At 38.2% G+C, this 26,729-nt stretch overlaps 1 protein-coding gene across 5 annotated transcripts in view; it reads left to right on the top strand.

Moving 5' to 3' along the window:
• Positions 1-26,729, top strand: part of USP45 (ubiquitin specific peptidase 45) — a 51,833-nt gene that overhangs the window by 15,386 nt on the left and 9,718 nt on the right. For 3 of the 5 annotated variants that reach the window (XM_042886035.1, XM_042886043.1, XM_042886025.1), the window contains exons 6-11: positions 5,158-5,303; positions 6,433-6,528; positions 8,694-8,824; positions 20,829-20,916; positions 24,528-24,609; positions 25,609-25,700. In XM_042886035.1, coding sequence (XP_042741969.1) covers positions 5,158-5,303; positions 6,433-6,528; positions 8,694-8,824; positions 20,829-20,916; positions 24,528-24,609; positions 25,609-25,700 — 635 coding nt within the window. Of the gene's footprint in view, positions 1-5,157; positions 5,304-6,432; positions 6,529-8,693; positions 8,825-20,828; positions 20,917-24,527; positions 24,610-25,608; positions 25,701-26,729 lie in introns of those variants that run through there. The other 2 variants (XM_042886061.1, XM_042886052.1) reach the window with 2 other exon arrangements.

The raw sequence follows: 26,729 nt of genomic DNA, 5'->3' as shown, positions 1-26,729 counted from the left end.
CTAATGTGGTGGAATAGTGTGGCAGCAGGATCCCTGCTTTTCACTCAGCCTCTCATAAAGATTCGACTTCACTTCAGCTGTAAAAATGTGCAAATTACATTACTACTACATGACTGACTTTTGTAATTACATTAAGCGATTGAGATAAATCCCAGTGCTGGGTTCCCAAAAGAATGCTTGCAGCTGTGTGATTTTCGCATCTGATCCTATGGTTTGTTGTACCCAGCCATGCCTGCTATTTTTTTTTTTTTTATTCCCTTTTTTCTTTTATTTTTCTCCCCCTCTCTGTAGAGGAGTTTGTTTGGTTAAGAGGTCATGTTGGGCACAAGATGGAAGAATAAAGCAAGATTGCTTTCTAGGGTGTACCACCCAGAAATTTGTTTTGTGGAAAAGGTTAGCAGGCCGTGATGATTTTCACAGAAAGGCAGGTGCAGTATTGTCAGTGTGGCACACTTGTGAGCTTCACATGGACATAATGCACATGTAGTACACAGAAACCATGCTGAGACATTGCTAGCTGGGTGCCTGCTCATTTGCTGGAGAAAATAAATTGTTATGAGCTTTTAAAAATGCATATTTTCCTTTATAAAAGCCAAGCTAGACATTGGTGAAGACATAGGATTGCATACTGAATTTCTTTATAAAGCAGTTACTTAAATTTGTTTGTGTGGCAATAGAGTGAGAAGAAAGAATATCTGTTCTCAAATTCTGTAGTTAATTTTGTTATTTGGAAGGTAAAGTGGAGGAGTAAGATTTTGGTAATAAGTTCAGCTGCCCAGCTTTTGCCAACAGATGAAAGCTGAAAACTTGATATTTTCCTTAGCTGATGGAAAAATTAAAAATACATAACTTTACAGTATGAATACTGGGTGTTAACATGCCTGGAAAAACAAATGGTATGAAAAATCTAAATGTAACTAGCAAAATAATGCAGAATATGTTGACTATCCAAATTTGAAGTATACCTCAGCAAAAAGACATTTCTGTTGTCTGTCCTAAATTTTTCACAATTACTTAACTTGTTATAATAAAAAATTTTTTAGACATTGCCATTTTTAGCCGTAGGTTTTTCCCTTTCCTGTCTGCCTGCTTGCTTACTTGTGAGGTGTAGCACCAGCCATCTGAGCATGGAGCATCAGCACTGATGGCTGAGTAGGTTACTCTTTCACTCTACGTGCATGAGTTTTTTAGTTCATAACAACCTGGCAGAATCATAGAAATAAAGTTGGTAGGACAGAAACCCCACAAGAGGAATCAATCCTTTAGAACATGAATCTAGTGACCATTTATGATTATTACAGTGCTGTTTTTCTAAGGGTTGGATTCTCATTGTTGTACGGTGTTGGAAAAAAACCAAAAATTTTAAATGAAAAAGGAGTGCCAGACAATTTGGTAGCATTTTGTAAAACATGCATGAGGAGAACTTGGTAAAAGAAAGGAAATCTATTAACCTTGCTTTTGCTATGAAGACCTTCAACTGAAGTACTGCAGTTCTATTCAGTGAAAAAGGCTTGACCTTGGAATAAAAGTGCATATTCCTGGAACCCTCATTTTTAATTAAAAAAACAACAACAACGCAGCAACAGTTATATTGAAAAGATGAGCAAAAATGCTTACTCCCCCAGCTGAAAGAAAAATTGGATGTCATTTACATTTTTTGCTTGCATACCATCTGCACCCCTAGTCACATTTCACTTTCAACAAGAGAGATATAAAAGTCCACATAGGCTGCAAATGTTTGTAATGCTGGAAGGCAGATATAGGCCCACCGATAAGTTTTCTGAACATTTTTTGCAAGTGATTGTGCCAGCACTATGTTGCTTTTGCACCTGGGTTGGTGACTTGTCATTTATGAGCTGAATTGTTCTCTGCTTCAAGTCGGGGCGTGAGCTCTGTCACATACCTGTAAGGCCAGTGCTGTGCAATTGTGATGTTCCCTTCTCTCAGAGCCTACAAGGTGAGATGTAGATGAGCAGAGGGAGCTAGGAAAGCTGAAGAAAACAGTGGCATAATATTAATTGTCTGCTGTGCTGTAGGAGAGAAGCAGCTCCTGATGGCTGCTCAGGTCCAATGCCCACCTTGTCTGAGGAAGGCAAAGAGGCTGAGGGGACCTGTATCAACTCTAAAAGACGTAATAGTGAGTTGCATACAGAAATGAGGCGATTAATTCCATTACATGTGTACTTTTCATCCACCTTGCTCTTGGTAAGGCTGGCAGCAGTTCCTCTGTAACAGTTACTGCTGCCCGTGGCTGGGTGGATGGCAGTTCTTCCTTTCACAGAATGCAATTCAGCCAGGAGTTGTAGGTCCTCGTGTACAGCAGTAGTTTTTTTTGATAGAGTCCTTATCTTAAAATTCTTTTATCTATACTGGCTTAAAAAATCCCTTTTCATATCCTAGAGCACTTCTGTGAAAACATTACAGAGCTGCAAGATTAGGTCAGGAGGAATCTGAAACAGTTCAGTGCAAATTCACTTTAAAAAATTACGTATTGGTCTTCTGATTAATAACAGGCTTGTAGCCGTGGGTTAAGATTGCAGAAGGACCCTCCAGCCCCAAGCTGTGGAAGTACTAGCTATCGCAGGCATCACCAGCATCTTCTATTAAGACTGGCCAACTCATCACATGTCAACTAAACATTCAGCTTTAGGCCTGTCTGTCATCTATCCTCAAACAAGGGACGCTGAACGGAGTTCAATTAGAAACCGCCGTCCTTCCTCTGGCTCTTCTTATGTCCCTAAAAATGTCTGTATGGAGTAAGCTAGATGGCAGATAGTGATTGTAATGGCAAAGCAGTGATTTTTTTTCAAAGATACAGAAAGCTAGTGAAATACTGTGTGGAATTAGCTTGTGAAGTGTACTGCAAAATGAAGAGATTATAATTAAAGCCTTCTTAATGAAAGGAGGTACCTAGATTTCTGTAACAACATACAGGCCTCTTCTTAATTTATTGCTCCTTCTCATCCCTGTGCTAATTATCCAGCTTTGTGACATCGTATGGCTGGTTCTCATGCACTGTGCTTTGCAATTGCATTTTCTCTTAGCCCTTATCACAAAACTGGATGCTGTTGCTTTGTTTTTCCCCCTTAAATAATTCATATGTGAGATTCAGCAAATGGAGCCTTGCTACTTGTGTGAAGTTTCCATTTAACCATGAAGTGAAATGCTTTTATCGAGTTTGCCCTGCAGATATGGTCCGCTGTGGCAGTGCTGTCCATATTTGGTGGCTGTGCAAGGAGAGCCAGGTGGTGCTGCAAAGCGTAGCACAGTGAAGCGTGGACAGATCTAGGTTTGACATTTGTCATCCTGTACTGCTAAAGGGAAGAGAAAAATCTGCTTTTCCATATGCTTATGCTTTAATTTTTGCCTGCAGTTTTGTCCAGATGGCCTTGTGAACATTGTTTACTTTAAGATGCTGTCCCAGATGTTTTTGAATGCCGATGGATAAATGCAACAACTGTGGTATACTAATACACAAATTATTTACACAATTTTGGCTTTTTTTTTTTTTTTCTTTTTAACCATCTCTTCTCCCCAGCATTTCTCTGTGTCCACACTTTTCCAAAAGGAAGAAGTCTCCAATAATATTATCAGATTTCTGAGAGTGAGGAGTGCCTTCAAGCTGCATATACTTGGGGCTCCCTTTCTTCTGCTAAGGTGCTTTTGGAGCTCTTTGTGGATGGAGGAGCATCAGACACTGTAGAATAACCCCCTTGCAATGTAAATTAAAAAATGTTACTGTACATAGTCCGTGAAACAGTGACTGTTTTTGGGTGTGAGCAGCTCTCAAGCCATTTGTTTACTGCATTCAGAAACACGTTGCTTTTCCAAGGACAATTTAATCTCTTTCTTTGCCCTTCTCTTGTGGAAAGAAGAATATTTTAAACCTGTGTAAGCAGTGCTACTGAGAACATTTAAAAATATCTTTAAACAGCGAAGCACCTCTCGCTGCAGTTTGACAAACTCAGATGCAATTCAGAGAAATAATTATGCCTTGACGGCGCTGCAGGGTGCAGGCAGGCTGCATCAGAGGCTTGTTGCAGATAAAATATTTTAATGACTTGTTTTTTATTTAATTATATTTTTTCATCTTGTAAGCAAGAAACTGTGCAGAACCTACATTAAAGAACCTTTTGGCATGAGCATTTCATTAACGTAAATAGGCTGGTTAGTTATTTCCCAAGAACACTTTAATGAGATTTCAATGTGAAACTCATTAGAACAAATACGTGAATTCATATGTCAAGGCATAGATTGCAGCATCACAGTTCTTGGCATCTATTAAGTCCATAACTCGTTTACATTGACATGCATTGTTAATCAATATTTAAGACGCTGCAGATGTCAGTAATGTTCATATTTAGTCCTGCAACCATGACAATATGAAAGTTGCTAGTAGAATTCCAGGCTAAATATTGTTATCTCAAGTCTTTCCGTTACCTCTAGGCTACAAGTTAATGACTGTCTAACTTTGCTGCCCCAATCTATTTAAATAATAAGAGAAATAGGAAAACGCACGGATGTTATGCTGGTAGCATATTCCATTGCAGTTTTATCAAATTCTTGTGGTTTGAAATTAAAATAACGTTGTATCCATTTTGGTTTTACTAGCAACTCCTCAGGCTGCTACAAAGGGAGGTGGGTGGGGGTAGCATTTGAGAAAACTGATAACAACTCAAATGGAACTGCCTTGGCCAAGTCGTACCAGACAATTTAAGCAAAGCATAAAAATTGGTAAAGATGTGCAGTATTCAGGTGGTAACTTTTGGTTACGTCTCCATAAAGGCACCAGAAAACAGCCCTTGTCTGTGGTGTTTCCAGTGCATCTAAAGAACATACATTAAACTTCTTGTTGTTGATAGACTAACAGAACCTATTTTACTTCTTTATTTTTTACATAATGAAGAAGCTAAAGTCTTAGGAGATGTTCTAATTGTTGTGTAAGGCACTTGTTGGATATATGTAGTTGTGGGAATTTTTTTCCCCAGGTTTTAACTGTTGATGTCTCATGTTTTTTAAAGGCTTTATGAAGTGGCTTAGTGTGCCTTTGGGGTGTCTTTCAGCTTATGTCAAAAATAATAAACATAATCCAAAGAAGGACTGAGTTGTTTTAACTGTCCAGTAATCAAGTAATGCTAATCTATAGTTTAATTACAGGTTCATCAAAAATCATACGACTCCGTGATGAAAGCAGTGAAACAAGTGAAATTCTGAGAGGGAAAGGTTCTGGTAATGGTACATCAGTTCCAGTTAAAGGAATAAATAATTTAGGAAATACGTGCTTTTTTAATGCTGTCATGCAGGTAAGATGGAATGCTCATACAGTTTTCTCTGTATAGACTTCAGAAATGTTAATTTTTATAAACCATGGGCTTTGTGAAAGGTTCTGAAGGTTACTTTCTGCTTTCAGAAAGCCCTTTTCAAATTCTTTCCACTCCTTTCTATCTAAGCAATATTTCCTTTCATTTAAAAAAAAAAAAAAAAAAAAAAAAAAAGAGTTCCTGGATCAGTAGCGTTTTTCAAAGTATTGAGACAAATGAAAATGTCGTGTGTTATATGCTGCATATGTGTGTGGGTTGTACTCCAGCATATGGTTTTATTTGTAGTTCAGCATCAGGCAGTCATGAGTAATGCACGGTATTTAACGTACTGGTGGGTGTGAAAAGTGGTACTTCATGCATATTTTTATTGATTATAGCTTTTTCTTTCCTGACCAGAATGAACTATCTGAGTAAACTTTTATTGATCTGAATGTATAACAAATCCAACATCCTAAAAATAGCAGCAGCATTATTAACTTTTATATTGAAACATCTTAATGCCCGCTGGTTGGACACAGATATATATATATCTGCAATCAAGACTAAGCAAATGAAATTAAATTGCTTCAAAGGTGTTCTGAACTGGCACACTTCACTTAACATTTATGATTGTGGCTATAAAAAGTGAATTTTTAAGTGTATAATTACTGCAAATTGTTCTCTGGGCAGACAAATGGCACTGAGGAAAGCTGTCATCTGCAGCAAACATTAACCAAAATAAAGGAAAAAAAAAAAAAAAAAGCTGTGGTGCTATGAGGAAGGATACAAATTTTAACAGAAACAAATGCTTTTTCTTTTAAGTGTTCTCACCATCAAAGAAACAAAAGCAAAATAAACAAGCTAACAAAAATGTTCAACAATAACAATGTTATTAGTAGGAAAATACTTGGAAATTGTAGCAACAGAATTAGATACAGTTTTAGAAGCAGTCTGAGATTAGTGATAGCTCTGGTAAGGGTGGTATCTGCTTTTTCTACTGATTTAAACCTCAGTTGCACATTATTAAATATGTCTGGTTTTGTCTAACCCTGAATATAGAATTTATAAACAAAGAGAGCTGGATAGTAAAAAAAATGGATGTGTTCTTGGATTTGTTTATTTTTTCTTTCAGAATTTGGCACAGACTCACATACTTAATGAACTGATGTACGAGATGAAGGAGAAAGGAACAAAGTTAAAAATCTGTCATACTTCAGACTCCCAGTTGGTAAGTATGCAGTGAAAAATATGGATTTGGGCAAATGTGAGAAGAAGCTGCTGCAAGGAAATCACATCTCTGTTAAAGATGAGCTCTTACTCTCCTGTTTCTTTCTGTCTTTGAATTGTAGACAAGATTGGGCATTGTCAGGGTGGTATGGCTATCTTTTAGTAGTTCAGCCAGTTTATGATGTCTGTGACAAGACCAATTGTTCTGCCCTGAAAGAAGGAGAACAGCCACTTCCTTTCATATTTTCTAACACTGAAGTAGCAAATAATTCTTGACCCTAAGAAAGAGTGGCTTATGTTTGTTTCCCATTTTGTTTCTTCAATATGTGTGTGTAATACAGGACAGAGTATTTCTGGCTCTATAAAGTGTTGATGAAATATTTATTCTGGTCTGCCTCAGCAATACATTGATGAGGCTTGTAAAATGTAATGCATGCTTCCCAGATGGAGTGTTAACAAAATACTAGTGTAGACTAAACGTCTTGTCCTCAGAGGCATATGGGAAAGAAACTATTGTCATTATGATCAGCAGTTCCTTGTTGCTTCTTAGAGATGCTCATTTTCATAATATATTGTTGGCAGGTGGAGTAAGGATAGTGTTCCTTTCCCTCTGGTAGTTAAAGACAGCACTTTGCAGAGTTTTTGTTTTTGTTTTTTTTCTTTTTCTTTCTTTCTGCTGGTTGCTGGGAGCTTTCTGGTGGTGGTAAAGATTGAGAGGTGGGAATCTTTCAGACACTGCTGAAATTACAAAGATTTCTGTATATTGTTCTCAGTGCTGCTCATAGCTTCTCCAGGCAAGAGCAGTGTGAAATTCATTGCACTGTTACCTTTCTTACTGCTAATGGCAGTTCTGAACAGCAACACGTTTCACCAAGTTATTCCCCAGCCACAACTGAAGTCTGGAGCTTGTTTGTGCCTGGAGGCTTAGAAAAGCAGTGGTATGTTGGCTTATGTGTGATGTGAACCTTACACAGCCATAAGGTTGAAAGATTTATTTTCTCTTTAATGACAGTGCTTACAAAGTAAGTAAGCTCTTTGGAGCACAGAAAGTATTTTGTGGTCTGTGTATGTCAGCAGAAGATCAGTGGACTTTAGTAGCCTAACTGATTGTAATGGGGAAACTGCTAGCTTTGTGCTTGGTAAAGGGTATTTCTCAAGTTTTGATAGTGCATGTAATGTGGTGCGATTACTTTATGTGTTTGTGCATCCGTAAAGCTTATGTTTTGTTCAGTTCTGTTTTTAAAAGAGGCACACACTCTAGTTGTTTGTCTGGAAATTGTAATCTATTTTTGTGAGGATCAGGAGACCAGTAGACATTGGGACCAAGGATGAACATAGGGGCATGTGAAGGAGTGCCAATGGCCTGCAGCTTTCTGAACGCAAGTAGCCCCAAAGCAACTCAGAAGCATGTTTTGCTTCTGGTCAGTTCCCTGCAGCCCTGGGACCTGCTGGGAGGTGTGAGTCTTAACATGGAGAAGATGATGCCATGTCCTGCAGGTTGCCCCAAAAATGGCTGGTCTACACTGGTCTGATGTCAGCCTCTGCTTGTGAACTGCAGCCTGAGCCTTTCTGGTGCTCAGTTCTTGCGGGAGCAGGGTGGGCTTCTGTGGCTGCTGGATGTGTGACAATTTCAGTATGCAACTCTCAGCTCAGTACACATGAGAAGAAGAGTAAAACAGATAAACCAAGGGGTATATAAGGCAAACTTCCACTTGCATTTATATTTTGAAAAACAGATTGAATAAATAAGATTTCATTATGTTTGTTACTAATTAGTTTCAGAGAAAAAATGGAAGAATGTTCCCTTATGGATAGCTCTGATGAACCATAGCCTGGCAAAAAGATCTCACTGTTTAAGAACTCATTACTCTTTCTGTAAACACTCCTATATTTCACTTAATTCTGGGAATAATGGACATGCTTGTTTAAAAAAATTACTGGTTAACAGCCAGTTTGTTCGCTGAGAATTTCTTGGTATTGTTATTATTACGGTTTAGTTAATAAGTTTGCTCTTTCACTGTCTTTAGGTGACATCAAGCTTTTTAAAGAGTCAAACTGTCCAAGACTAAAGGTTACTTTGCTCTTTGTGATAAATGTATTAACCTGAAATAAGACTTGTGTGTCACTCATTTTGAAGTTGATGCATGTTTTACTTTTATTTTGAAGGATCCTTTGGTGGTAAACCTCTCCAGCCCAGGACCCTTGACTTCAGCGATGTTCTTGTTCCTTCACAGCATGAGAGAGGCTGGAAGAGGTCCTCTTTCTCCCAAAGTACTGTTCAGCCAGCTTTGTCAGAAGTATGTACTGCCAGTATCTTGCCAATAACTGTTTTATTCCCCTAAATTTACTGATTTACTGTGATGTGTTTCTAAGTGTGTACCATGTCTGTTGTGCTTTCTAGTATGCTCTTAGCTTTTTACTGAGTGGTCCAGAGAATATCATCTTTGTGTTTCAAAGTTGCCAGATTCCTTGTTGCACTCCAAGTTGTAATTGCTTTTCATGAAGTGCATGTCTCAGCCATTAACTGCTGACAAGCAATGGGCTTTCACTGGGGTTTAAAGAAGCGGAAGAGGATTTGCTAAAACAAAAACGAATACCATTATCTTTCAGGTTTAGTTGAAGGCTGTATATTAGATTAAAGTTGTGCTAGTACCGTTCAGATGCTTTGGGGAAAAAAACCCCAACAAACTGACCTTTTAAATAGGAAACCTCTGCTATGATGTCTGTCCTTGGCATCATTTCAAAATCAAAAACATTCTAACAAGTAAAGATGTAAAGCAGTACTGAAATGGCTTATGACTCCAGATTGCAAAGAGCTTAGAAGCCCTAAAGAAGCCCCTGTTTCTTGGTGTGGAAAATGCTTACAGTGGTGCTTTGTAGTTATCTTCAGTTATGATGCAAAAAGTCTTGCTTTTTAAAACACCTGTGGAGGACCCATTTAAAAGCTTTTGCAGATATTTTAATATTTACAAGCAAAATAAGCTGTAAAAACAGCTTAAACATAGCTGTGCAAATATGGGTTTAAAATATGCGATAAAGAAACATTAGCTTTTAGGCTGGAGTGGAGAGCATTTAATTCAGAAACAGAAACCACCTAATACACTTAATTTATCCTCCTTAATATTATATATATATATTTTTTTCTGTTGTACTTGACTTATTTTTGGTTCTTTTGAGTTGTAAAAGGAAGTGTATGTAAAATGTCCTTACAGTAACTTTGAATCAAATAGTAGTGTTCTCTATTTAGCATCATCTGCTTGAAAGAAAAATATACAAGGAAGTTATGTTCTTTGCTCTCGTGTTTTGAGGATGACTCAAAAAAGTAATTGTAAGTACAAAACTTGGTAAAGAAGTGGAAGGGAAATTGTTAAATAGGAACAGTAGCTTTTTCTCTGTTAATACTAGAGTGGAAGAGAAAAGGACATGTTAAACATGTTTTGAAGCCCAAGTCAGAAGAGTGATTACCAAGTAATAACAATGCACTGCACTTCAGATAACATTGCACTTTTGAAATCACAGCTGTTTGTATTTGCCTTCTGTTTTTATATTTGTGTAGTCATCAGGTGATGAAACATTATTAAATTCTAGAATCTATTTAGCCTTGCAAAACAGACCTAACTGAAATGAGTCCTTTCCTGACACATGTATCAGTAATGAAGGCCACATCCTGTTGGCACAAAGTTATGTGTACAGGGACTGTAAGTGCCTGCATGGTTAGGATAGAAGGTTTGATCTCGTGATTCTTTTGTTGTTGATGGTGGGCAAGAGAGAAGAAAGGGAGAATTTCAGCAAATTCAGCAATCTGCATTGTTAGTAGCAGAAGAAATGGGAGTCTTTGCAAAATGGATACATTTACTGTCTATAACTAAAACAAGATGCATGCAGTGTTCTGTCATGCCATTTTTATGAAATCTTTTTTCATTTTTTAAAGTTTGGCTTTCCACTCCTTAGCAAAGCTGAAGTGAAAGAGATAGAATAGCAAAACTATGGGAGTCCCAGCTAGGAGGAAGTCTGCATTGCTGCAGCATTCTCCTCAAGGTGCTTTCTGAATCCTGCTAAGACATTGCGTTAACGAAGCAATTTTAGAGACCTGCATTAGCACCAACTCTTTTTTCTTAACAAGCAATTCTGCAAGCAGCAGCGTTGTCCTCCTGTGTGGATTCTCTGCTGTTTGGAAAGGTTCAACTTGCTAAAGGGACACATTATTTATAGTTTCCCTTATGTTACTAACTAGACTCCTACTTTCATAAACTTCAAAGAAATATAATTGTCATCAGTTTTGCTTGAATTTGTCTATTAGCCTCAAAAGTTATGAAGATCTGGTGAGGGGAGCATACATGTGCTTGTTCTCACATGGATCCCCAGTGATGCATGTTAGAAAACTGTGTGGGTGAATGGATTGTCCTTCACTTCCTGCTCCTGAAGAATCCTTGACAATTCTCAGTAGAAATATTACTTCTGTTATTTAAATGTAACCCATTTGTCGTACAAAACTAAGGACTCAGGGAGTATAGCCTGGTGTAGTAGTTGGCAGCCCTGCACATAGCAGGGGGGCTGCAACTAGATGATCATTGTGGTCCTTTTCAAACCAAGGCCATTCTATGATTCTGTGATTCCTTTTGGTCTAGAATTTAGGTTGGATTTTGAATTCTATCTCCCCTCTAACCACTTATAGTTCTTATATGGTGACTACTAGGTGAAATAATTTGAGGACTTTAATAACAAGAGATTTTTACCTCATTTTTACTTTCTCTCTAAAAAATACCATCATTTGTACTTCTAGATAAAAAGTTTATGTGTTTCATTTCAACTGAGATTTTAAAAAATTTTGGCTATTGTATTTCCATCAACTTTCCATTTTTAGTTGCAATGACCTGTATCTGTACATCCTCAAAATAGGAGCAGGGGTTACATTTTGCATCTTAGAGCTAAAAGCTTCCAGGAGGGTAAAAGCTCAAACAACAACTCTGCTAAAGAGACAAGAGGATGAATGTGAAAAGAGAATAACTGCACTGAAAAAATATGTTGATATTTCAGAGAGAGTTGTCAGAGAAAGACACATAGGCTAATGCCAGGGGAAAAGAGCACAAGTGAAGGACATTTAATGCTGTTGTTTTAGTTTTATATATTGCACATGGAAGATTTCTGAGTCCAGTTGCAGCTTGATTTCAGTTTTTTAACTTCTTTCCCCATCAAATATCTCACTGCCACAGTTTCACTATGCAGAATATGACCTTTCTTCAGTAAAGAGATTATGAAATACTTTAGAGAGAGTCTAAGATGCACTTGTCTGTGATAGTAGGAGTTGGAGTCAGTGATCGAGGAATTGTCTTTCCAGCCCTGTATTTGTCTTTACCATGACATTAGTTTGAGAAGTTGCTTATAGTGTACAAAACAGGGAGACACACTGAGTGATTGTGCAGAGTTTAGACTTTTGAGTACGACAGTGATTTCCCAATAACATTTTTATCATGTGTGGCAGGAGATTGGTCCTTCAAAAATGATTGCTTTTCCATAGTAGCACAATTTGGATATTTGTATTTATATATAAATTATATATAAACACACTAATTTATCTAGCTAACTAGATACCTCAGGTAAAGCACTACTGTGCCTGGAAGCTTGGAGAAGAAAAGTGTATTTCAAGCTTTTTAAAGCACATCTGTATTTACACGTATTGAATAAATCTGTTCTGGTGGGTTTGGGATTTCTTTTTTACACCCCTAGCAGAGTAACGACATATTTTCATGTTGGATCAATTGATGTGAGATAGAATCATGGAATTCTTGGAGTTGAAAGGGATCTTTGAAGGCCATCTCATGCAGCTGCCCTGCAATGAACAGGAACACCGCAGCTAGACCAGGTTGCTCAGGGCCTGAGCCCTCACTGGAAGTATCAAGGGATGAATCATCAACCACATCTCTGGGACCTGTGCCAGTGCCTCACTGCCCTCACTGAAAAATACTTTTTCCTTATATCTAGCCTAAATCTACTCTCTTTAAGCTTGAAAACATTTCCCCTTGTTCTATCACAACTTACTAAATAATTGGTCCCCTTCTTTTCTGTAGCTCCCTTTTAGATATAGAAGAGAGACAGAAGAGAGATAGAAGCTGTATAGTTTAACACATGACACTTGCCCTCATTTGCAATTCAATTCCTGAAGAACTTCTGAATTTGATATCCAGAGTTGCTTTTTTTATTTTTTATTTTTTTGGGGAGGGGAGCACTTGTCCTTGTAGGATTTCAAGAGTTTGTCTGCTTCAGCTGTTCCAGGATGAGTTTGAATGCTAGCACTTGAGTTAGACATCCTTACTCAAATCATTTGAGATGTGCTTAGTGGGAAAAGAGCAAAGAAGCAGGGAAGGAAGGAAGAACATAAAGGAACAGGTGAAGTCACTTAGAAATGAGGCTAGGTGTGGACAGGGAGCTTGTAAAGAAAGGGAGCAGATGCTGCCTTGTTCAGTTGACAGCCCTGTAATGACACTGAGTGGAATCCCACAGCCCATAAGTGGGAACACTCTGCAAGTGTATGTGTATTTTCTGCTCAAAAGAAGAGATCTGGGGACATAGTCCTTTCAGCTGCAAGCTGCATCTTGCTGCAAGAGTCTAGGAAGATCGCGGAGTGAAGTTCATCATCTTGTGTATGAAAGGGTATTTATGTTGCTTTTTTTTTTTTTAATAACAAAGGGAAAAAATGATACTGAGTGTTAATTTTGTCAAGTGGTGGGGTAGCCAGGTTGAAGAAGAGAGGAAGAAGAAGAGAAATGGATGAGTCTTTCTATAGCAACTGTTTAGCGTCTGGTACTAATTCTTCCACTGTTAATTCTGTTAGTGTTGCAGCTGTCAGATGTTTTGCTAGGACAGATTGCGAACATAGCTACAGGGCCCTTCTGTTTGTTTTCCACTATTCTGAATATTAGGATTGCAGACTTCTGACTTATCTGGAGACTTAGTGACTAATGCAACGTTTATGTATTAAGAGGACGTACATTTTATTTCCCTTATTTGTTATCAATAGGTACTTCTGCTGGTGGATGAAAGCGTAGATTTGTGTAAGCGAGTAAATCTTGCAGTATATAAATTAATATTCCAAGAAGGAGTTATATAATGTTAGAAAAGCTGCTTCAAATTAGTTATTTATGGTACTATGGTATTATGTTGCTGCATTAACACTGGGAAAATATTTTCTTAACAGATTTTATTGGTGATGACTAAATCCATGCATGAAGTTTAGTTTTTAGTTACTTGTTTTTCCTGATGAGTATTAATCATTCCTTCTCATGCACAGAAGATAGAACTCATGGTAGAGGTTTATATGGAGCTGACAGAGCTGAGATCATAGGCATTTAGGACTGTTGATTAGTTTTGGAGAGAAGGCTAAAAATGTTTGGCGCATTCCACATTTGTCACTTCTGAGCATTTCTGCTTAGAAGAAACAGGTAATTTTGTACCAAACTTAAGAAGTGAAGAAAAGGAGACTTACTAGCTATAAATCTTTTTGATACTTTTCTTTTAATACTGTTGTAGAGAAAAATTTTTCTTAAAAAAAAATGTCCAACTTACTAATTTTGACTATTTGACTTTTGCCCTTTAAAGGCAGTAGCAGCAGAACACCAGGTTTGTGTTTTCTTGACCAGTATTGAAGAATGACTTCTGGTCCCAGTTTTACCATTGTGTTCCCTGCTAATAGTGCTGCCTCACATTCTGGGTCTCTCCGACAGAGGACCCTCTCTGGCAGAGGAGTCTGCATCGCCTCCTGCAGCAGAATGTGAGAGATTGCACACTTTCACTACAGTCTGTTGATTTCCACAGTTTCTGAACACAAGAGAACATGGATGAGATTTATGACTGCAGCATAGACTAATTGCATAAGTAAGTCGTGTGCATTGGTAGGATTCATCTGCTTTTGCTCTTCAGTTTCGGGTTTGCTTCTTCCATTCAGGAGGAAGAGCTGTGCAGCATTTTGGATAGGAGAAGTGTTTGTTTCTTGTGAGGTCTTGATGAGCTAAGTAGGCACTGATTGTAGATACAGTGAAGAGGGAAAAGAATAATTTCCTTAGGTGTATCTGCAGCTGGAACATCTGTGTTAACCAGAACAGAACATTGCAAGATAAAGCCCTTCCAGAGCTCTATGGAGAGGTGACAAAGATAGCAACACTTCAAGTGAAGAGGGACTTAAATATCAGGAGATCAGACAGAAGAGGAAATTTAAAAATGTTACCACAAGAGAACACAATGGATGATAGAAGATAAATTAGCAATACGTATTTAACTGCCCTCATAAGAGTTCAAGGAGCTGCATGAAAATGAAAGGCAGCAGATTTAGAGCCAGAGGGGAAAAAAAAAAAGTCTGTGGGTTTTTTGTTTGTTTGTTTGGTTGGTTTTTTTAGGTGTTTTTTAAATTATTTTTTGACGTTCTATATAACTAACCTGTACAATTTGCTATCATGGAATGCTATTAAAAATATCAGTAATTAAAGGAAGAAAGAAGAAGGGGATGTTCATATAAAGGGAACTTTTCTGTAAGGTCTTATAACTTTATGCACAGACCTCGTGTACAGAGGCATTTACTTGGCTACCAGCTGGTAGACAAGAAGAAATTTCTGCAGAAAAGAAAAAGAAATTTCCATTACTTAGTAAGAGGAACTGTATTTTCTCTGTGGTGGTTAAGTGGGAAATGGATCTGTTCTGGCATGTCAGCTATTCCCTCTGTTCAAAGATAGCTGTAAGAAGGGCTTTTTGCTCATACATTAGAGTTCTTGGTACACTGTAGTAACAGAATGATACTGCATTTCCTTTGAGGGGAATGTAAGGGAGGAAAAGATGAAGCAAATCATGCAGTACATCAGAATGAGAGCTAAATCCTGTCCATGCCATCAAGATGGGACAGGCACATCTCTTGTTTTTTATCTGGGTTACATGTGCCAAGCCTGTGTTTTTTTTTCCTGTGCAGCATCTCATGCTGAATGTTTGCAACTCTGTGTCAGATCTGAGGTAATAACTTAATTTCCCTTAGCAAATAGAAGATAAGAATCGAAAGTATAAATATTTAGAGGACTTTAGTTTCCTTTAGCTATGTATGTTACGGTGTAGTTTTTGTTACTAAAAATGTTACAGGAAGTTAGATCATCATGAAAAATATTTTGGTAAGTGATAAGCAGTTGTAACTTGTCTCCAGATGAGTAGTGAGAGGATAGCTAAGTAGCATGTATGTGGATGTCACAGTTGTCCTTCAGCACTTATGGCCATTAGCAGGAGTTCAACCTGTTCTGTCATTATACTGCTGACACTGTACAACAGGTTGTATTGCATTGGCACTGGCTTCCATATGTCAGCACATCTGTGAGCGGTCAACTCAACCAACCATCTTAAAGTCCCCCACTTTTGCCAAGGATCTTGCTTGAAGCATATTTTCAAGGAGACAAGAGTGCACATCTTTTAGTTGTCAGATTTCTATGTATCAACATGGATTAATTCCTTTTTCCTCCCGAATACTAGTTTATAAATGTAGGAGTTTTCCAGTAAATGCATTATGTCATATCAAATCCCCTCCCTTATACCTCTTGTTGTTTTGTTTTTATTTTGTGGCCTCCTTCTGAAAACAAATTTACTAGCATGAAATGTTGTTCTATGGAGCATCGGATATTTAGAATTATACATGTTCTGTAGAATTCAGCAGACACTAATGACCAATTAGCTATATGTCAGTACTAATAATGACATCACTTCTCAGTCAAAATGAAGGACTCATATCTTCATAGCTTCTTCGCAATCACTTTCTCTGACATTTAAAGTGTCACTTACATTCCCATCATCCTGTCCCCATTAAAATCCAAGCATGTAGATTTATGTAAGGCTGGATGAGGATTCAGTACAAGCACAGAGAATGTAAATAATCTTGCCCATTACAGATGCACTGTGTGCTAATAAAATGAAAGATTAACTAGTGCTGCTCCATTGAAAACAGCTGTAGTGGGGTTCATTTTTTTCCTTTCACCTTGCACTAATAAAACTCAATGGAATATACAGATAGACTATTTTGCCTTCAAATATCACTGAGGAAAATACTTTTAATCAGAAGTGAATATTATCTGGTGTTTATCTGTGGCAGGTTATGCTGTAAACTGTAAACAATAACAAAAGGCATTTGTGTGGCTTTTTTTTTTTTTTTTTACTTTGCATTGTAAAATTAACTTTGTGACGTGTTCCTACAATTAAAAACACCAACAAAAGCCCTCCTGTAGGTGTGATGGAGTTTTTCACTGCTTCTTTATCAAGCAGATATATATCTATCTCTTCCTTTGCTATGTTTTGTAGCCCTGTGGCTGTGCTTCTGTGACCAAAAAAAAAAAATCCTATTAGTATAACGATCTAGTTTGTGTCAGCGCAGTAATTTATTCTGTCACTATATACAGGAGCTATTAATATGGATATGTTGGTGGAGATATGCTGAATATGCCTTTTAATTCTCTCTGTGTCAGGAAAAGAAGACATTTCTTATAAATAAAAGAAATAATAACAATGTGTATAACCAGGCTTGTCAGACTTGCACTGATCTCTACAAAAGGGTTTTTAAAAAAAGATTCATTGCTTTCTGGCTATTTAATGAAAGAAGCAATGAGAAAACTGTTGTAGGCAATTGAAAAGTTAAAATGTGTGCATGTTCCTCTTAAGTATGTGTGCAAGTTAATATCTCATTTAATTTTTGTAATGCAAATTGTGTGTTTTCTTGGATTCAATATAAAGGTTTAGTGCTTTTTGGAATGTTTTGCTTTAATAATCAAATTAATTGGAAATAAAACATTTGATGTGAATAGCAGCAAAAGGCTGCATTTTAATAGTGTTAGTCCAGAGTGTTTCATTTCTTAGGAGGAGTACTTCAAGTTTGAATTTAGTGATATTTTTGAAAAATTTGGAATTCAATGTTTAGGTTGACCTGCACATGCAAAAATATATAGCTTTAAAAATATACCTGTGTCCAGTTTTTCTGTAAACCTTTTCATAAAGCAGTGTCCTTAAGTCATTTTAATTATGAGTGTTATCAGCCTTCTCTCAAAACGCAGATCACATGCAGACGTGCTTTTTGTAAACGTGAACGTGTTGTTTTGCATGTGCAAGACCAGATTTATTGCACTTAATTTTAGGCACTGACCTTAGATTCCTAGCCACCTTAGCTCCTTCTCCAGTTACCGTGCTTACATCGCGCTTACAGGGAGCGACTCAGGACTTGGACCCTTCTATCACTGTACTGCATGGAGCCTCAGACTGCTACATCCTAACATGACATCTTGCCTGGATTTAATTTTACTACTGTAGGCACGTTGCAAGTCTGATGCTTTTTCATATGGTAGCCTTTAATTTCTGCTACCCACGAGCACGAATTTTCCGAAGCCAACCTGGGTATCTGTATCGTGTAAGTAGGAAAGAAGCCTCATCTGCAGGAATCCTAGGACAGCTAAAGAGCATGGCTGGGCAAGAAAGATTACTGTGTGTTGAGAAAATGCAGATAGATATTTACAGCTCAGTGCACTCATTAGTCAGAGCATGCAATCTGGGGCTGAACGTGAAAACTGGCTCGAGATGCATTTCATAAAATTGAATAACCGAGTATGTGGTTGGTTTTTCTGTCCCCTCTGCCAGTTTGATCAAATTCCTGCTTGAGCTCTGCGCAGCCAGTTGTCTCCTGTGCTAGATTTTGGAAGATTTTTAGCACGTGGCTCAGCCTACACATCTTACTGTGCAGCAAGGGACGCAGCTGCCATTTGGTGGCATTACTGGAAATAAAACAGAGAAAAAAAAACATTTTCAAATCCCATTTTAGATGAATCAATCCAAGACTTTAATTAAAAATCTGAGGAGTAACTAGTATGGAAAGACAGGCGTGTTTTGGCCAATAAATCATTGTTAATGTAAATAACAGATTATTTATGTGGAATATTTGCACAGTTTCATGAGGGATTGCAAGAAGCTGGAGATCCAAATTGCTGTGAGAAACTATTGTTGTCTCAGTACAGGTAACATCTGAAGTATCTATCCCCATACTCATAAGTGTGTTGTATAATGTTTATGTAATCGATACCTGCAAATTATGGTACTTACAGTGTATTTAAATACTGTGAGCAGTACACAAGGAATCAGCAGTTTTGAATACTGGTGATGTAGACTACTGAATGCCTGTGTCACAAACAGGCAGAACATCACCCCAGTGCAGTTGACTGCTGTGTTAGTAGAGTTTGAAACAGATGCTTTTTCTCTTTTGCTTTATGAGAGCCATGTGGATGCTGCTGGTGGTCTTTTTTTACTGGAATTGCCTTTGCTGTGTAGTCTTCAGTTTCCATGTGTCCGGCATAGTGAAGTGCAGCAGTAAATAATGGGCAAGTGCCAGTGTTCCTTTTGCGTCCTTGGGCTGACTGGCAAGCTGGCTGGCCTCTCTTGGTGCTGGTGCCAGGCACCATCAAGGAGGACAAACTGCTCCAAGGACAGGAGAGGCTGAGGGAACAAGGGCAGCACCAGATGTATGTTTTCTGGGGCATGTAGATTCTTTCTGTCCAGACTTTTAGTTTCTGGAGATGAAACATACTGAAGTTCATCTTTTTTAAGATGATTTATTTTCTCTGTTTAACCTGAGTAGTAAGCTTGTATTATTGTAGAAGGTGGGCTTGTGATCTGGACATTTCAGACACTCAGTATTGTCAATCCAAAAGCTAGTGGTGTTACTATTTATGGAAAAGCAGTGTCTTCATCGATTGCAGCTCTAATACATTATAGCTAGTGGGGATTTCCGAAACAAAGCAATATTCATTTTGTCCAACTACAGTGTGGGAAGGAGGGGTGTAGCACAGTTATACAAAGAGGGCTGTAGCACAGTTATACAAAAAGTGCTGCCATGCACCCCACAGACAAGATCACAGGACAGCTGGAGAGTTGGGGCCCTGCAGCCTTCTGCTGTGAGCCCTGCAAATGCTCGGCCTGAGAGGCTGCTTGCTGCTGTGTTGGGGGGTGGCCACAAGGAGCTGCCCTGCAGGAACCAATTCTGGTGGGCTCAGGGCTAGCACGTGTGCCATCCATGCTTACAGGTGCAGCATGGGAATGGGCTTTAAGGGGTTTTACCAAAGGTTGTGAAGTACTAGAGGAATGTATCTCATTTTCTAAACTTGATTAACGGGAAGATAAAGAGCTTTGTATCGTGATTTTCATTTTAATGCCAGCTAGTCCAATTAATAAAGGAAACTGTGAGTGATAGGAAATACAGCAGTGTTAATAAATGACAGTAGCACTTTAGATTCTTCATGATCTTCCACGGTTTGTATGTATAACTTCTTTGGTGCACTTATGAATTGCAAAAGAGCTAAAGTTTGTGATGCTTTTGTGTTCAGTATGCAGTGGGAGCAAAATTCCTGATACACTTGTTTGTTCTGATGGATGCTTAAGAAGGGTTCCTTTGAATTAGTGTAGAGTGGTTCATTTTGAACCTCTGTCATCTCAGTGTTGTTGTTTTTTTTTTTTTGCTCTCAAAACTAGTTGGGTATACAATTCCTTAAGCAGCTCTGGGGAAAATTATCAGGTGTGTACACTGGTTTATTGCCTGCTTTAGCAGACCTGATAATTTTTGGTACCTGGACTCAAATGTATTGTGTCAATCAAAAACTTTGAAGAGATTGTCCTGTCAATGTCAGGCTTTTTCCATTTTAGGTCCGAAGCTATGCTTTATTTGCTCCTAGTCATGCTGTACATTTTAATGCAAGCTTCAGATATTAAGTATTGCAGTTTATTAGACTATAGAACAGGAGTTTGAATGTGGCTGTGGTGTGATTACCATGGCATGTGGTTCATGATGTTAAAAGGTCCTTGTGAAAACTTATGTGAAGCAAATATAAGAGAAACACTTACCTGATGATATAAGAGCAGCTAACTCTTACGCAGGGAATGTAAGCTGCAGATTAATAGAGTGGCTGGCTTGGAGCTGTTCTGAAGAGATGGCTATAGATGCTTCTGTTTAAGAAGCTAAGATTTATTTTTATTTGGATTCTGACCTGTGCATTTTGCTTGTCTGTGTGCAACCTTGTAACTTCTCTTAGATTTCAAGGTAATCTTTTCCCAATTTAGATTATCAGGCTGCTTCTGTTTTGCTGTACGCAGACTTCATGCACATCTGCTGTGATGTGAGTTGCATGAGGTAGCTGGAGTGTCCCATTAGGTCCAGTACAGATTGCATCTGTTTGTACCTCAGCATCCAACAAGAACCTAGCATAGATATTGTCTCTCAGTGTAACTATAAATTCCTTACTGCTTCTGTTGCAGGGCCCCTCGATTTAAGGGATTCCAGCAGCAGGACAGCCAAGAGCTTCTGCACTATTTGCTGGATGCAATGAGGATTGAAGAAACAAAGGTAACACCTTGGTGTGTGTTTTTAAAAAAGTCAAGAAATACTTGCCTGTACTGTAAACTAATTGTTATTCCTCAGTATTCTTTGTGTTTCCATTGTTCTTCATGTTTTAAAGATGTCCTTTATAAAGAAGGTGTGGCTGTTTTTGTTATCTTGAGAAAAATAATGACTTTTTAGGAAGATGATACAATCGTGTTCATGTTGGTATCTTAAAATTGCTGATTGGAATGAAAGTTTCGCTGAGCAATAGAAAGAGTGTGGCAAGTAGATCATGATGTCTTTGGGAGTGTGAATTGTTCTTCATTTATTAAGAAACAAAAGAACAAAAAAGCCTCTTCTGAGGATTCAGGAAAAATGCCTGTGAGGACAGAAATTGCCTTGGGACAGAAAAATGCCTTGGGACAGAAATTAGCAGCTCCAAGAAGTGAGTCAGCTCACAATTTTCATAGAAGCCTATTTCACTGAAAAAAGTAGAACAAAAATGAAATCTTGCAGAGTTTCCTTTATCTTAAGAAGGTGTTAAGAACTACTTATTTTATAAATAACATGCTATGTTCTATTAAAATCTACGTCTGAGTATGTTAAGTGTAGAACTAGTTCTAGTAAATGAAAAATGTTCCCCCTCTATCTTTTTTCATGTTTCTTTCCCTTCATTGTTTCTACCTCCTGCATTGTTGGATACAAGATAGTGCTTGAACTATTTTGATTGTATCTGATTTCATCTGCCTGACTTAGTCTTGGAACCTTCCTTTCAGATGATATTGTGGTAAATAACCTTCTCTAAGTCTAGTCAAAGGAAGGTCCTTAAACATTGTACTGACCAGCGTGCTTCTCTTCCGTCTCATTTCATAACGCAGGGAATGTAACGATCCTAAGTTGAGTTCTTCTGGAAACAAAATATAAAGCTGTAACAGAGCCCAGTTTGTGACACTAGAGTAACACTGAATGAACCCTGACATCAGTGTACTTAATAATAAGCAGAACTGAACTGCAGGGTATAAGACCCGACCATTGACATTGTCACGGTTACAGGATGGTGTGTCAGTATAGGCACACTGCAGAAGCAGGTGACTGCTGCTGCTTTTCCTATTCAGTAAGAGCAGTAGCTGTGCTTTTACAGTAGAGGGAAACTCTTGCTGCTGTTTGTTAATTTTCATGTAATAAAAGATGGAAAGTATGTTTGCTTCACAGTTGTGGATTTGCCAGAAGCAAGACCATTGCAGCCACTAAGCTGCTTCTCTAGTCACCGCTCTTTCCCCTGCCATCAGTCTCTTGGCCCATCAGTGAGTGTGCCATCATTACAATAACGTGTGTTTTCGGTTGTCTATTGAGTCATCTGTTAGAGCTGGACAGCCATTGAAGCTACCATAAAAGGGTAAGGGGACACGCTGCGAATTTAAATGACCTTTTAGGCAGCAGAGCATGTCTGCCACCCTCAGCACTGGGCACATAAGGGCTGGTCCCACCCTTTCTGCAATTACACCCCTGTTTGCCTGCAGTGGTGCGTTACAGCAAACACTGACTCCGTCACCTCGGGCTGCTCGCCACGGGTCACGACTAGTGAAAGCTCTGTCTTTTTTTTTTTCGTCTTGTATCTGGAGTCTGTAGATTGTGTGACAAACAGAGCGGGTCAGGGCCCGTTCTGCTCTGTGCCAGTAGGGAGCGGCATTGTCAGCCCTGGGAACTCTGCAGCTGCCCGCTGCCCAGCCCCACTCCTCCCAGCCCGCTGCTGGGGAAGGCTCCCAGCATGCTGCCTGCCGCCAGAGCCAGAAGCGTGTCCTGCAACTGCCTGTTCTCCTGGGCACTGTTTGTAACGCTGTGCTCCAACAGAGGCATGCATAGGTGACAGCCTATGCTCTGTGCTCCACCTGCCAGAGGCCTGGCTGAGTGCTGCAGGCTGGCCGGTGCCCCTGCTGGGAGTCTTGCGTTGACTGCCAGGGCTCTGAGGAGAGATGTGTATAGTACAGAGCATGACATGAGTTACAACAACTTATATAGCTCCCACAATTCACATTCCACTTTTGCCTTTTATCTGTTTTCCTGTTTCACGAAACAGCCTTCTCAGAGCAGTGTTGAACTTTTTCCTGTACCCGTTAGTGTATGTGTGTACACAAGTGGGTTTTTAAGATAAAAGGCTGTCGATATGATGATAAAAATTACATCCTGACCAGCGTACCCAGCAATGTGGGCTGGAGATTGTTTCACACCAGGGCCCAAAGTAGCTGAACCCTGCTGCTAATTGATTAATGTCTGCTGCCATTGTCGGCAGCACCCTGCCCATTCAAAGACTGTGTTTTTCTTTGACCTAAATAAATGGTTCAACGCACTAATCCCAACAAAAGAGTCGCTTATGGCCCTAGACCCATTTGTGGTGTTCAACTTTGTGAATTATCTATTGATTAGCCCTTTTAGTATATTGTTGGCTTTAAGATGAACAAAGCTGAGCTTGGGGCAGCGGGAGTTAATTCACAAGCCAGGTCACATACTCATAAGGTAGGAGTATGACTTATCCTGATGGGTGCCTGAACTGGAAACCAGACCTCTGGGGCTGCCTGCCATCGTCACGCTGTAATCGATGGCTTGAAAGTGCACTTTGCTGTCTGCAAACACAAGTTATTTGTTAGCTTTTTTCTGCTGGTGCACAGGTTTTGTGTTACTAGTGGAATGGTTGGTACCACCATTTGTTTGTAGAAGGGTGCTTTGCTCTCTAGTTGTGACTTCGATACCATGTTTCATTGTAAATGTCATTTGCACCCTGACATGGGAAGCTGTTAGTGGAGTTTCTGGATTGGAAAACAAGTACGTTTACCAGGAGAGGAAAACCAGGATTAGGCAAGCTGCAGTGTTCTCTGGTGGTGGAGTCAGCACAGTCCTCTCCTTCCCTCTTCACAGCTCATCACAGGATGGGCAGAAGCACGTTTTATATGAGCACGTGCTAGCAGCATACACATCCAAATGACTCATAAAAATACCTCTTTATCCCAGTTACAAATTGAGAAATATATGGGAAGACTTCCCTATTTCAAGCTGCAACCACTGCTCACAAATAAGGATATATTTCTTTCTGATTCTTGTTTAAAAAATGTAACTTTCTGGGTTTTTTTTTTAAATAGCGTTGCTGAATTTTATATGAATTCACAGAAAGTTCTGTGTATGTTTGAAGATTTTCTGACATATCTTTGAAATGTACAGCGTTAGAAAATAAACAGAAGTAATAAATGGCTGAAGAAAGTCACAGAAGACTGGCAGTTGAAAGGCTGTTAGCTGCCCTTAGCTGCCTTTAAGTATTTTGTATCCCAGTCGATGGGTAATAGACCATTTTTCTGGCAGTATGGTGTTGGTTTTTTCCCCCAACTGTGGAAGAAATGAAAAGCATTTTTTCACTGAAAATCTTATTGTTTGTTGATAGCCTCTACAGCTGCTCCCTTTTGTGGGGAGGAAATTTTGATTTGGTTACATACTGAAGCTAATAAGCTTGTTTAGCTTTGACAGTGTTAATGAATAACAGTAATAAGTTATGCTTCTTTTAATCATATACTAATCGTGTTTAGAACGTTTACACTGTAAGTACTTGCTTTTTTTTAAAAATTCTATTGCTATCTTTTACATTACAGCGTATACAAACTGGTATCTTAAAAGCATTTAATAATCCAACAACTAAGACAGCAGATGAAGAAACTAGAAGAAAAGTCAAAGGTATGAAACACTTTATCGAATCACTTTTAAAATGTAGAAGTTTTAAAATACCGTTTTCTTCAAAGCTAACTATAGCAAACAGCAGTCTGAAAGTACTGTAGTGTTAGAATGTTTTATTATGTGTTGTTCTAGTGCCCCCTAGCGCATATCTAAAGTATAGAGAGCATCTTATGTACAGACTATAGCCAGAATAAGTTTCCACTGCATTAGTAATGCCTTCTGTAACGTTATATAGAATCTAGTTTTGCTTTCTTAAATAGCCTGCTGTTTGTTTGTTACATAGCCACAGTTACTGTATTGCTCAGAGAGGCCACTTAACATAAGCAAAAGTTGTTTCTATCAGGTGGCTGATACTGTGAGCGCACGAAATACGATTACAAAACCAAAGTGGGAAGCTGTTTCAAAAGAATGCTTGTTTTTATTTTTTAACAAGTTTAAAATCATTTTTCTTTTACGTATATTCAAAAAATGGAATAATTTTTGCTTAATTAAAGTCTAAATAATGATGAAGCTCTTTTGAACGTTGGCCTTCCCAAGTCTGCAACAGTTGAGACATAGAACTATGTTCTTTTCTCTTTTTTTTTCTGTTTTCTATTGGCTTTTTTTTTTTTTTTTTAGTTTTATAGTTTTGAAGGCTGTTTAGAAAAATTGACAGCCTGTCTGCTGTTGTAGTGTCTATATCAAAGCAATACAATACTGTGTATATACCATATATTAAAACTGAGATTATATTTAAAGGCTTCTTGAGAGATACTGTATGATTATTTTGTTATAGCAGGTGGGGAAAGTGAATATGAAAAGAATTGTATCACTGAATAATAGATGTTTTTAAATACTGAAATACAGTATATGATGGCTTAGTTACTGTGTTGTGTTTAAAAACTTTTGAATATCTTTAATAATTGTGCTTTCAAAATAAATCTTAGAATTTTGTTGTACTTATAGTGTGGCATTGGATCTGTTATTTTTCACATTTAAAAAAAGGCAATGTTTTTTCAGCATATGGAAGAGAGGGTGTGAAGATGAACTTCATAGATAGGATCTTTGTTGGTGAATTGACTAGCACTGTCATGTGTGAGGAATGTGAAAATGTAGGTATTTTGGAATTTGGTTTGATGTGGAATAGATCACATACTGGTTTGATTACATTGTCTTGAAAGTATAAAATTGTATTGCCAATTTTATACTTGCTTGTTTGTCTGTAAAAGCAAGACTATTGACAGTTTCTCATTTATAATAATAACTTACTTACGCTTCCTTAAAGCATTATCCTCTGCAAACCTAAGAAGAGGGATCATTTGAATTCAAAGTGGTTTCAAACAGTGGGCTTCATTTTGCATCTAATTTAAGTCTGGAGGTTCCAAATTCTGTAATTATCTGTGTTATACTACAATTTTTATTTGATATTCCTAAAATGCTTACCTATCTTAAAATATAAAACCTCCTGCCCAGTCTTCTGGGATATACCTGAAAAATGGGAAGTACTTGCTTTGAATTAGTATGAGTGGGGAAATGCTAAAATTACTTTATTTTGTTTGTGTTTTTTAGAATTAACATAATATCTCTAATGAACAGCATATTCCTTTCATAATTAATATTACTGACATTTCATCATAAATGCTTTCCATTATCCTTATGATTTTCTTAACTTTGGAAAAGAAAAATCTTACTTGCATGACTTTTTAAAACTTAATACTTCATTTGTGTTTGGTTTGGTTTAAAGCATTATATTTAATATTATAGAGATTAAGTAAATCAGTCAATCTGAATACTTGAGCACAGTTCTGCAGTGCCAGGTAAACTTCCCTGTGTGTGATGTGCAGATTAAACTTCAATGTGCTTCTAGTATCAATGAAGAACTTCAGCTGTGTACCAAATAGGCATCGTCTGTGTTTTGTGTGTACCATTTATTTTTGTTGGGTTCTTATGTTCTGCCTGCACAGGACTCAGGGCTTGGCTAGCGGTAGCTGTATGAGGACAAGCTTAGCAGTCGCTTTCCTTCGCTTGCGTTGGCAAATATCTTTCTGACCAGTGCTTGTTCCTGGAAAGTCAGCCTCTAGAGGAACCCTAGTTTGAATATTGCTCAACAGCCAGCAAGTCAACATAGTTAAGACAGTTCT

Source organism: Lagopus leucura, unplaced genomic scaffold, assembly GCF_019238085.1.
Source record: "Lagopus leucura isolate 7727_CA_CO unplaced genomic scaffold, USGS_WTPT01 Super-Scaffold_73, whole genome shotgun sequence".
Lineage (NCBI taxonomy): Eukaryota > Metazoa > Chordata > Aves > Galliformes > Phasianidae > Lagopus > Lagopus leucura.
Note: the sequence above shows the minus strand (reverse complement) of the source record. Positions and strands in the feature narration are given on the sequence as shown.